The sequence below is a fragment of the Megalobrama amblycephala genome, linkage group LG9 (genome assembly GCF_018812025.1).
Source record: "Megalobrama amblycephala isolate DHTTF-2021 linkage group LG9, ASM1881202v1, whole genome shotgun sequence".
Lineage (NCBI taxonomy): Eukaryota > Metazoa > Chordata > Actinopteri > Cypriniformes > Xenocyprididae > Megalobrama > Megalobrama amblycephala.
The window spans coordinates 43,110,246-43,123,004 of NC_063052.1; the positions used below are offsets into that span (position 1 = coordinate 43,110,246).

Genomic DNA, 12,759 nt, shown 5'->3' on the forward strand with positions numbered 1-12,759 from the left:
GCATTGGTTGGGCGTTACCAATCGGTTCAATGAAGTATTTTTTTGACTAATTTATTATGACAAACTCATATTCGATTAGAAACAAAATTATTGTTACAAAATAAATTAATTATACATATGTTAGTATAGATCTACTGTGATTTTCATGTTGAAATATTGGGGGGGGGTTGTAACTGATGGATTTGAATATTGGGGGGGTTACCCGGGTTTTTTTTTTAATTCTTGTCTGAACTAAAATATTTAATGTAGAAATTACATTTGTTTTTTGCCATGGAGTCAAAACAAAACTTCAAATTATGATGAAGCTGCAGAAGCTTTGCTGAAGAAAGGAAGTAGAAGCTCTTTGTGGTTTAGTGTCTCTGCAGTGCATTTAAACCTGCAGTTTGATCAAAGCTGTTACGAACGAAAGACAATGGAGAAGATCTTGTTCTTTTGTGTTTTTTTGTACAGGATTCTTCAGATCACTTCTAGCGGTAAATTTATTCAACTTTACAATTTCACATCATTGACCTTTTTATCCTTAAACATAATCATTTTTTTTTTTTATCTAAATCTTTTAAAATGATCAGATTATGATTTTTCCCCCAGATGTTTCAGGACATAATGTGACTCTGTTAAGATTCCAGCTGAACGGAAACATCAGTCTGAAGTGTAACATGATCCCCAGTTTAGACATCATAACCTGGTATCACCAGGATCCTGATTCTGGACAACTAAAAAAGATACTGATGTCTGTCAACGGCGACATGTGGGAAAGCCATCAAATCGATCGTCAGAGACAGAGGCTCATAGCAATGGACAAAGTCTCTCTAGTTATTACAGATCTAAAAGAGTCAGATTCGGGTCTTTATTTCTGTGGAAGAAGTTTCAGACATTCAGTGACGCACTTTGACAAACCCATCAGACTACAGCTCGAGGGTTAGTACTGCTGACTTTTCTCAAATCTTCATAATGTTTTTAATGCTGAGACTGATGAGAATTATTTTACTGCTTCTCAGTTTATTTCAATCATCACTAGAACTACACGTTTTTTTTTTTTTTTTTCATGGCAATGCCATTGAAGAACCATTTTTGTTTCCACAAAGAACCTTCTAGTGATCAGTTCTTAAAGGAAGCATGTTTTCTTAGTGTGAAGAACATTTATATCATCTATAGAACCATTTTCCACTATAAAGAACCTTTTGTGCAATAGAAAGATTCTGTGGATATTAAAGGATCTTATTTTGTGTTTGTGCTCCAGAAATGAATTATTCCTCAAATCGTGCGTGTTGTTGAGAAGTTTGCTGCTATAATAATATTTAAAGTCTTTGTGTTTGATGATCATATATTTAAAATATTTCCAGACAAGCTGACAGGCAGAGAGGACTCAGTTCATTCTGTCACAGAACCGCCAGAAGATGTTGAGATCACAGGTGAGAGTGGAAATCGAGTTATAAGTTATGCAAATTTTAACAATCTAAAGAACTTTTTTCCACAATAAAGCACATTTGTCCAATGGACATATTTCTGTGGATGTTAAAGGTTCTTCATTGAACCATCAAAGTGAAATAAAAACCTTTATTTTAAGAGTGTAACTGTTCATAGTTACTGAGCAACATAACTATACTTCACATTATTACAGAATGTGTATTTTACTGCCATTTTATCACAGTTTCAAACCGTCAGAATTAGTGTCTGAATGTTTTGTGTCTCTGTAGATGGAGTGACGGTGACGGAGCGTGTGGTGATATTCAGTGGTGTTGGACTTGCTGTGTTTCTGTTTTTTCTGACTACAGTCGTCACAGGAGGAATCATTCACTATAACGGCTGGCGGAAAGGATGGGCCGCAGCCAAACGTGCTGGTCTGACTGATCAAAAATCAGCTAAATGACACATTTGTGCGCTTTATTTTACACTCTATCCCAATAGTCAGCAATTTTGTATGTATAAACATTCTTAAATTATGGTACATTTACTGGAGGAGCAAAATGACTTCATTTATTAAAGGGTTAGTTCACCCAAAAATGAGATTTCTGTCATTAATTACTCACCCTCTGTGCAAAAACAAAACAAAAATAATGACTTTATTCAACAATTTCATCTCTTCCCTGTCATTCTCATACACTGTTTATGTTGTAGATGCAGTGCAGCGCTTCCAGGTTCTACATCAGAACACTGTCTTAGTATAGAGGATATGCACTTTCCCACTGAAACACGACCCTCAGCTGGACTGAGTGGCAAAAGAGCTGCTGCATGACTGGATTATATAGGGAAAAATACAAAAATGCGATTAAAACAAACAATTATCAGTTTAAACTAAAGGTTGGACTCAATGTGAGACACCTAAACGAGTGTCGCATCTGTCTTTTCATGTGATTGAAATGCCTCATGCCTTGCATAAAAGGTTTATTCCTAAAGATAATGAAGAAAATAAATTTGCATGATGTTGTCAAAAGTGTGCACTGTGTGTTTATTGGCAGGTTATGCAGAAATGTTCAGCTATGAGTGAAACGGTCCGGCGGTCTGAAATTAGATTAGTATTTCACAAAGGGTTAGAGGAAATTAAAAGTTAATATTTCTCTTAATATAAAAGTTAATATTACTCATAAAAACTGGTTTTTAAATGTTTTCCCCCAATTATTTTCATATGGTATATGTAATTGTTTTCACTGCTTTAAAATTTACTCAATATTTTTAAGTGTAAAAAAAGTTTTCAAAGCTGTTCCCACGCTTTCAGGGGAAAATGGGTTCACGTCAATGACGTGCAAACTACAATCAATTGTTTTGACTGACTGCATTATGGTGATGTAAGTACAACCTCAAAAATATGGGGTGAGGATGATAATCTTGATGACTCTAGAAGGGCAAGAGAACAATAATCCAGTCTGCATATAGAAGAAGAGTTTGGACACAGAGTTGTGTCGTGTTCTCTGATAGGAAGAGCCTGATCTTGGTAATGTTGTATAAGGCAGATTTGCAGGACCGGACTGTTCTATCAATGTGCTCTGTGAAGTTTGACTGATCATTAATCACAACTCCAAGGTTCCTGGCTTTCCTGGAAGGAGTTATGGCAGATGAACCTATGGAGAGGTTGTGATGAAGTGTTTGGTTGGCAGAGAACACCAGCAGTTCTGTCTTTGAGAGGTTTAGTTGAAGGTGATGGTCCTTCATCCAGACAGAAATGTCTGTCAGGGAGGCTGAGATGTGAGGAACCACCATTAAATCATCTGGTTGGACTGAGAAGTAAAGTTGAGTGTCAGAAGCCACATTTCTGAATGACAGATCCCAGTGTTGAGATGTAGATGGAGAAGAGAAGCGGTCCCAGCACTGAGCCCTGAGGAACCCCAGTAGAGAGATGATGTGAATTAGAAACCTCACCCCTCCTGAAGAACCTACTGAGAGGAAAGACTTGAACCACTGGAGGGCGTTCAGAAGGACTAAGAAGAGAGGAAAAAGTTTTGAAAAGCTGCAATTTTAGGCTTTTAACACCATCTAAAATAAAAGATGCTCAACTATTAAAGCAGGGAAAGATATATATTAAGTTACACATAAATATACAGACAATAGACTGAACTGTACAATGTAATATAAAATATTAATTTCCTCAAATTGAGTACTAGTATAGAATTTACTCTTTTTATTCTTGCATGAACTAAAATATTTAAAGGTACCCTAGATTCTAAAATTGAATTTACTTTGGCATAGTTGAATAACAAGAGTTCAGTACATGGAAATGACATACAGTGAGTCTCAAACTCCATTGCTTCCTCCTTCTTATATAAATCTCATTTGTTTAAAAGACCTCCGAAGAACAGGCGAATCTCTACATAACACCGACTGTTACGTAACAGTCGGGATCATTAATATGTACGCCCCCAATATTTGCATATGCCAGCTCATGTTCAAGGCATTAGACAAGGGCAGTCAGTATTAACGTCTGGATCTGTGCACAGCTGAATCATCAGACTAGGTAAGCAAGCAAGAACAATAGTGAAAAATGGCAGATGGAGCAATAATAACTGACATGATCCATGATATCATGATATTTTTAGTGATATTTGTAAATTGTCTTTCTAAATGTTTCGTTAGCATGTTGCTAATGTACTGTTAAATGTGGTTAAAGTTACCATCGTTTCTTACTGTATTCACGGAGACAAGAGCTGTCGTTATTTTCATTTTTAAACACTTGCAGTCTGTATAATTCATAAACACAACTTCATTCTTTATAAATCTCTCCAACAGTGTAGCATTAGCCGTTAGCCACGGAGCACTATCAAACTCATTCAGAATCAATGTAAACATCAAAATAAACACTGTACTTACGCGATTAGACATGCTGCATGACGAACACTTTGTAAAGATCCATTTTGAGGGTTATATTAGCTGTTTGAACTTTTCTTTTTTATGTTGTTTAAGGCAAGCGTGAGCTCTTGGGGCGTGAAGCACCAGATTTAAAGGGCCACACACCCTGAATCGGCTCATTTCTAATGATGCCCCAAAATAGGCAGTTAAAAAAAAATCTATGGGGTATTTTGAGCTGAAACTTCAGACACATTCAGGGGACACCTTAGACTTATATTACATCTTGAGAAAAAAAGTTCTAGGGCACCTTTAAAGGGTTAGTTCACCCAAAAATGAAAATAATGTCATTAATTACTCACCCTCATGCCGTTCCACACCCGTAAGACCTTCGTTCATCTTCAGAACACAAATTAAGATATTTTTGATGAAATCTGATGGCTCAGTGAGGCCTGCATAGGGAGCAATGACATTTCCTCTCTCAAGATCCATTAATGTACTAAAAAACATATTTAAATCAGTTCATGTGAGTACAGTGGTTCAATATTAATATTATAAAACCACAAGAATATTTTTGGTGCGCCAAAAAAACAAAATAATGACTGATATAGTGATGGCCGATTTCAAAACACTGCTTCAGGATGCTTCGGAGCGTTATAAATCTTTTGTGTCGAATCAGCGGTTCGGAGCACCAAAGTCACATGATTTCAGCAGTTTGACATGTGATCCGAATCATGATTCGACACGCTGATTCATAACGCTCCGAAGCTTCAAACTTATATTACATTGTAACGTAGTTCGTATGTACGGGAAGAAGGAGGCGGGAACCGGTGAACATTCAACAAAACTTTAAGTAAAAATAAACAAAGACCAAAACGAAAGTAATGCCGGCAGACCCTCGCGGACGTCTGCCGGCCACACAAACATAATAAAACATAAAATAAAGTCCAGGCCTGGTCCTCTCTCGTCCTTCACGGTTGTTGCTCCTTCTTTTATGCCTCCGGAGCTCCTCCGTGAGAGACTCGAGGCCGGCGCGCCTCGCAGGTGATGCTCATTATCACTCGCGCCGTTCCCTCACGGCTCTCGCCCGCCCTGCTCGTCACATACATCTTTTAAAAAAAAAGTTCTAGGGCACCTTTAATGTAGAAATTATATTATTTCACCACAGGATCAAAACAAAGCCCTTCAAATGATGAAGCTACAGAAGCTTTGCTGAAGAAAGGAAGTGAAGCTCTTTGTGGTTTAGTGTCTCTGCATTTAAACCTGCAGTTTGATCAAAGCTGTTACGAACGAAAGACAATGGAGAAGATCTTGTTCTTTTGTGTTTTTTTGTACAGGATTCTTCAGATCACTTCTAGCGGTAAATTTATTCTACTTTACAATTTCACATCATTGACCTTTTTATCCTTAATCATTTTTTTTATCTAAATCTTCAAATGATCAGTTTATGATTTTTTACCCCCAGATGTTTCAGGACATAATGTGACTCTGTTAAGATTCCAGCTGAACGGAAACATCAGTCTGAATTGCAGCGTGACCAGCAGACATGACATGGCCTGGTATCGCCAGGATCCTGATTCTGGACAAATAAAGATAATGGTGTGGTCGTACTACGGAATCATAGGGATAGAAGAGCCAGACATTCATATCACAGTTAAATCAGATAGTGGGAGCAACACTGCATCTCTAGTTATTGAAAATCTAACAGAGTCAGATTCGGGTCTTTATTTCTGTGGAACAAGAACAGAGAATCAAGACAGGCACTTTCACAAACCCATCAGACTACAGCTCGAGGGTTAGTACTGCTGACTTTTCAATTCTCTCAAAGCTTTATTTTTAATGCTGAGACTGATGAGAACTATTTTACTGCTTCTCAATTTATTTCATTCATCACTAGAACTACACGTTTTTTTTCACGGCAATGCCATTGAAGAACCATTTTTGTTTCCACAAAGAACCTTCTAGTGATCAGTTCTTAAAGGAAGCATGTTTTCTTAGTGTGAAGAACATTTATATCATCTATAGAACCATTTTCCACTATAAAGAACCTTTTGTGCAATAGAAAGATTCTGTGGATATTAAAGGACCTTATTTTGTGTTTGTGCTCCAGAAATGAATTATTCCTCAAATCATGTGTGTTGTTGAGAAGTTTGCTGCTATAATAATATTGAGACTCTTTGTACTCTATGAAATGATCATATTTTTTAAATATTTTTGACAGACAAAGTTCATTCTGTCACAGAACCGCCAGAAGATGTTGAGATCACAGGTGAGAGTGGAAATCGAGTTATAAGTTATGCAATTTTTAACAATCTAAAGAACTTGTTTCCCACTATAAAGAACATTTTGTCCAATGGACATATTTCTGTGGATGATAAAGGTTCTTCATTGAACCATCAAAGTGAAATAAAAACCTTTATTTTAAGAGTGTAACTGTTCATAGTTACTGAGCAACATAACTATACTCACATTATTACAGAATGTGTGTTTTACTGCCATTTTATCACAGTTGCAAACGTCAGAATTAGTGTCTGATCTGTCCGTGTTTCTTTATTCTGTTGTTGTAATTAGTTTATGAATGTTTTGTGTCTCTGTGTAGATGGGCTGACGATGCTAGAACGTGTGCTGATATTCAGTGGTGTTGGACTCGCTGCTTTTGCGTTTTTTCTGACTACAGTCGTCACAGGACGAAACATTCACCATCACGGCTGGCAGAAAGGATGGGCCGCAGCAAAACGTGCTGGTCTGACTGATCAAAATTCACCTAAATGACATTTATTTCACACTCTATCCCAATAATCAGCATTTTTGTATGTTACCACCAATGTGGCACACCATTGTGACTCAGATGTGGTTCTGGTGGCCAGATCTTCTGTTGTGGCAAAGCTCTAGAGCAACATTAATACGTGCGTATAAGCTGAGTTCAAGAGAAAATATAAATACAATCTGTTTAATGACACATAAAACTTGTTTAAATAAAATGTCTTCAATGTTAAATGTGTTGTTTAGAGTTCTGATTAAATAAACAGCTGTAAAACTAAGAAATCACACGTGTTGTGCATTTTCTGACAGAAAACCTGATCATTACTAATGCTAATGATGTCAGATCTGACTATTTTAGAAAAACAAAATTCTTTTGAATTCTTTTGAACAATCATGATTTCCTGACTGACTGGAATAAGATCATGTGACTAAAACCACAAAAATATGAAGTGAAAATGAACCGACTGTCACTGACAAGAAAAGCATCACTCATTCAGGGGCTGAAGAACTTTTAGGTTTGGGGTGCTATGTATGTTGGAGTGGGGAAGTAGATTAAGCCTTTAAATAAAAGGGTTATTGAGTTGTTGTTTACATGAAAGCAAGATCACACTTAGTTGAAACTGTAATAATATTGGCAAACCAGATTTCTCAAACGATCCAGTGCGTATGTGTGTTTGCACTCTGGAAAGCATCTAAGGTTTCTATATTCAACCTGCTTTTGCAGCATTGAGCAATGTAGCCATTCACAGACATATCTGTTGATTTCTTGAACGCAATGGCCAATCAGAGGCGTTTAAGTAAACTTCAGGCACTTAGACACTTTAAGCACTTTTAAATTTTTATTGCATTAAATTAAACTCTATATAAATAAACACACACTTGGACCTATTTATCTTAGGTCACACAGTAATAACATTAGACATTAGAAAAAAAATAGAAAAACAAACAACTCATTCTCTCTAAAACATTTGACAACATTCAATAACTGGATTGAACTTGAGGGACAAGATTTTTGATAGTGTCCTCATCTAAGAGAAGAAATGCCTCCTCATCTCTGTCTTCACCTGAAAGACAATTGACAATTGTGACAATTGTGAACCACTCACCAGACACTCTTTGATTATGAAGCTAACAAATAATCACTTTTAATAATATAGGTTTTATAGACAATTGGAAAAGTTTTTGGGGCAGACCTGACCTGTTGAAAAGAGATGGCATTCATCTGTCCCGGGATGGTGCTGCTCTTCTCTCTAGTAATATGGCACATAGTTTTAGAGCTGAAACATGACAAACTGGGGCCCAGGACAGGAAGCAGACAGACTGGCTAAACCGACCGTCTGCTAGCTGCCTCACGTTACAGAAGTCAGATAAATCCCAACACATAGAAACTCTTACACCTAGATATTATCAAATAGAGACTGTGTCTGTACCCCGAATTAGTAAAAACAAAAAACTTCCAAACCCATTCAATGGTAAAAATTTAATTGATGTTCAACAAATAAAAAAGAGAGATAATAATGATAAACAAATGATAAAGCTTGGATTGTTAAATATTAGATCACTTTCTTCAAAAGCACTTATTGTAAACGATATTATCACAGACAATAATCTAGATGTGCTGTGTTTGACAGAAACCTGGCTAAAACCGGACGATTACATTACTTTAAATGAGTCTAGTCCTCAAGGTTATGATTATCGACACAATCCTCGTCAGAAAGGCAAAGGGGGAGGTGTTGCTGTAATTTATAGTAATGTTTACAGTATCAGCCAGAAGTCTTTCAAATATAATTCCTTCGAAGTGATGGTGCTTTACGTAACATTATGTAAGTTGACATTTGTGCTGGCTACTGTATACAGGCCACCAGGACACCATACAGACTTTATCAAAGAATTTGCAGATTTTCTATCAGAATTAGTACTAGCTGCAGATAAAGTCCTTGTTGTTGGTGATTTTAATATCCATGTAAATAAAAAAGACTCATTGGGATTGGCATTTACAGACATTCTAAACTCTATTGGAGTTAGACAACACGTGTCAGGACCCACTCATTGTCGTAATCATACTTTAGATCTAATATTGTCACATGGAATCGATATTGATGCCGTTGAAATTCTGCAGCAGAGTGACGACATCTCAGATCATTATCTAGTCTCGTGTATATTACATTTAGTCAAAGAGGCTAAACTGCCTCCATGCCATAAATATGGTAGAACCATCACTTCTACCACTAAAGATCGCTTTATAAATAATCTTCCTAATCAGTTTCATCACCTTAGCATACCAGACAGCTTAGAAGACCGGGATGTTGCAACAGAAACTATTGCCTCTGTCTTTTCCAGCACATTAGACTCAGTTGCTCCTTTGCGTTTAAAAAAGATTAAGGAAATTAATCCAACGCCATGGTACAATGAGCACACTCGGGCCCTAAAAACAGCAGCTAGAAAAATGGAGCGCAGCTGGAAGAAAACAAAACTAGAAGTATTTCGCATTTCGTGGAGAGAGAAAATGATTGAGTACAGAAAGGCCTTAAAAACTGCTAGATCTGCCTATTTTTCAAAACTTTTAGAAGAAAATAAACACAACCCTAGGTATTTATTTGATACAGTGGCTAAATTAACAAGAAATAAAGCTTCAACTTCTGATGTTTCCAAAGAGCATAGCAGTAATGACTTTATGAACTTCTTTACTTGCAAGATTGATAATATTAGAGAGAAAATTATAACCATGCAACTGTCTACTACAGTATTGTGTCAGACAGTGCATTGTAGTGTCCCTGAAGAAAAATTCAATTCATTTTCTGCTTTAGGAGAGGAAGAATTGTCTAAACTTGTTAAATCATCAAAATCAACAGCATGTATGTTAGACCCTATACTGACTAGGCTATTGAAAGAGATGCTTCCGGAGGTCATAGATCCTCTTCTTAATATTGTTAATTCATCTTTATCACTAGGATACGTACCAAAAACTTTTAAGCTGGCTGTTATTAAACCTCTTATTAAAAAAACACAACTTGATCCTAGAGAATTAGTCAATTACAGGCCGATTTCAAATCTCACTTTTCTGTCAAAAATACTAGAAAAGGCAGTTTCATCGCAACTATGTTCCTTTTTAGAAAGAAATAGTATCTGTGAGGATTTCCAGTCAGGATTTAGACCATACCATAGTACTGAGACTGCTCTCATTAGAGTTACTAATGATTTGCTCTTATCATCAGATCGTGGTTGTATCTCTCTATTAGTGTTACTGGATCTTAGTGCTGCATTTGACACTATCGATCACAATATTCTTCTAAACAGACTCGAAAACTATGTTGGCATTAGTGGAACTGCATTGGCATGGTTCAAATCATACTTATCTGACCGTTATCAGTTTGTAGTAGTAAACGATGAGATGTCATATCAATCACAAGTTAAATATGGAGTACCGCAAGGCTCAGTACTAGGACCGTTGCTTTTCACTCTGTACATGCTACCCTTGGGAGATATCATTAGGAAGCATGGCGTTAGTTTTCACTGTTACGCTGATGATGCTCAGCTCTATATTTCTTCACGCCCTGACGAAACTTACCAATTCGCTAAATTAACAGAATGCATAGCTGATATAAAAAACTGGATGACCAGTAATTTCCTACTGCTAAATTCAGAAAAAACAGAGATTCTAATTTTTGGACCGAAAACTACTTCACGCAGTAACCTAGAATATTGTATAACACTTGATGGCTGCTCTGTTAAGTTTTCGTCGTCAGCTAGGAACCTGGGTGTGCTCTTTGATACCAATCTTTCATTTGAAGGCCATGTTACTAGCATCTGTAAAACTGCATTCTTCCATCTTAAAAATATATCTAAACTACGGCATATGCTCTCAATGACAAATGCAGAACAGTTAGTTCATGCGTTCATGACCTCAAGGCTAGATTACTGTAACGCTCTACTGGGTGGTTGTTCCTCTCGCCTGATAAATAAACTACAGCTCGTACAAAATGCAGCAGCTAGAGTTCTTACTAGAACTAGGAAGTATGACCATATTAGCCCAGTTCTGTCGTCACTGCATTGGCTTCCTGTTAAACATCGTATAGATTTTAAAATCTTGCTAATTACTTACAAAGCACTAAATGGTTTAGCTCTCCAGTACCTGAGCGAGCTCTTAATGCATTATAGTCCTTCACGTTTATTGCAATCTCAGAATTCAGGCCAGCTGATAATACCTAGAATATCAAAATCAACTGCAGGCAGTAGATCCTTCTCCTATTTGGCACCCAAACTCTGGAACAATCTTCCTAGCATTGTTCGGGATGCAGACACACTCTGTCAGTTTAAATCTAGAATAAAAACACATCTCTTTAACCTGGCATACACATAACACATTATCAATTTATATTTTCAAATCCGTTAAAGGATTATTAGGCTGCATAATTTAGGTCAGCCGGAACCGGGAACACTTCCTATAACACCAGATGTACTCGTTACATCAGAAAAAGAATGGCATCTACGCTAATATTAGTCTTTCTGTTTATCCCGAGGTTTACCGTAGTCAACCGGATCCGGGCCGTATCCAGCTGAGACCAAGGACCTGCGCCTTGACACGACCACAACGCAGCCCTGAAGTATCAGCAGAGATCGAGTCAACTGGATCATCCATTGTGAAGGCCTCATCGACAGGACAGCCAGTGCCACAGTTCCTCAACAAACTGTCCATACCGGCGTGATGAATACGATCCTCAACTGGATGGAACAGAAATAAATACTTTGAATGTTGTGATCCTATCAGACTTATGATAGCAACCTGATTGTAACAAAGCAGTGTTCGCCAGAGGAGAACTGGCCCCCCGACTAAGCCTGGTTTCTCCCAAGGTTTTTTTTTTCTCCATTTTAACACCTATTTGCCACTTGTTTGCCACCTGATGTCACCTGTTGGAGTTTGGTTCCTTGCCGCTGTCGCCTTTGGCTTGCTTAGTTGGGGACACTTGACATTTGATATTCAACAGTATTCTTGACATTTATTCAACAGTGCTTTGATCTGCCTGCATTGACACTATTCTTGAAGAGCTGCTGTGCAGCAAAAACTATGTACCAGTTACCACTGTAAAGCTGCTTTGATACAATCTGCATTGTAAAAAGCGCTATATAAATAAAGGTGACTTGACTTGAATAGTCCCATAATAGTAACTCTATTAATGTTACTGAAGAGTGTTTGTTCATAACTTTGAGAGAACCTTGCCAGAATGTTATCAATGATGTATAAATTTATAAACGATTGTCATTGCACTTATTTCACGACTCTCTTTACACTCTCTGCTCACGCAATAAAATGTTTTCAAATTAAGTAATAGCAGTATCAAACATGATAATGTGCAATCAGTTACTGTTCATCATAAAATTAACCTCTTCAGTGTGTTATATAAGACCTCAGCGCTTCACGTCAGGGTTTATGCTGGTTCACTGTGTTTTATGCCTCACTTATTCCATGATTTAAACACGACATTCTCTACTTAGTAAAATGATTACAACACAATTTATGTAGTGTTAATCACAAATGATTGACCAGATGCGAACAACATCTCAAATCTTATGCAAGCGGTTCGGACGAGTCAATAATTTGCTTGAAAATGTCTCAATTTTCACAGCTGAGCTGTTCAAACACCATCAATGATTCCTTTCACTTCAAATCAAAGCGTGAGCACGCATAACATTTACACTCAACAAGGTGTTTTTCATTTA

At 37.1% G+C, this 12,759-nt stretch overlaps 2 protein-coding genes and 1 long non-coding RNA gene across 3 annotated transcripts; 2 read left to right on the top strand and 1 right to left on the bottom strand.

The window, feature by feature from the left end:
- The first annotated feature begins 318 nt into the window (after positions 1-318).
- LOC125276019 lies at positions 319-2,434 on the top strand. Its single transcript, XM_048203416.1, has 4 exons — positions 319-473; positions 589-918; positions 1,344-1,412; positions 1,698-2,434. The coding sequence occupies exons 1-4, from the start codon at positions 413-415 to the stop codon at positions 1,868-1,870; spliced, it is 633 nt and encodes a 210-aa protein (XP_048059373.1). The 5' UTR covers positions 319-412; the 3' UTR covers positions 1,871-2,434.
- Positions 2,435-5,380: 2,946 nt separating this feature from the next.
- On the top strand, positions 5,381-7,727 carry LOC125276020. Its single transcript, XM_048203417.1, has 4 exons — positions 5,381-5,638; positions 5,744-6,073; positions 6,500-6,547; positions 6,878-7,727. The coding sequence occupies exons 1-4, from the start codon at positions 5,578-5,580 to the stop codon at positions 7,048-7,050; spliced, it is 612 nt and encodes a 203-aa protein (XP_048059374.1). The 5' UTR covers positions 5,381-5,577; the 3' UTR covers positions 7,051-7,727.
- A 140-nt stretch (positions 7,728-7,867) lies between these two features.
- Positions 7,868-8,294, bottom strand: LOC125276024. Its single transcript, XR_007186566.1, has 2 exons — positions 8,240-8,294; positions 7,868-8,105 (listed from the first exon to the last, which is right to left on the bottom strand). It is a non-coding gene; the product is annotated as an uncharacterized LOC125276024 (long non-coding RNA).
- Positions 8,295-12,759: the final 4,465 nt, after the last annotated feature.

Excerpts from the sequence above, each read along its gene's own strand:
- LOC125276019 (XM_048203416.1), top strand. The coding sequence starts at position 413 with ATGGAGAAGATCTTGTTCTTTTGTGTTTTTTTGTACAGGATTCTTCAG. Across the intron at positions 474-588 it reads TCTTCAGATCACTTCTAGCG|ATGTTTCAGGACATAATGTG; the intron begins GTAAATTTATTC and ends TTTTTCCCCCAG. Across the intron at positions 919-1,343 it reads CATCAGACTACAGCTCGAGG|ACAAGCTGACAGGCAGAGAG; the intron begins GTTAGTACTGCT and ends AAATATTTCCAG.
- LOC125276020 (XM_048203417.1), top strand. The coding sequence starts at position 5,578 with ATGGAGAAGATCTTGTTCTTTTGTGTTTTTTTGTACAGGATTCTTCAG. Across the intron at positions 5,639-5,743 it reads TCTTCAGATCACTTCTAGCG|ATGTTTCAGGACATAATGTG; the intron begins GTAAATTTATTC and ends TTTTACCCCCAG. Across the intron at positions 6,548-6,877 it reads AGAAGATGTTGAGATCACAG|ATGGGCTGACGATGCTAGAA; the intron begins GTGAGAGTGGAA and ends GTCTCTGTGTAG.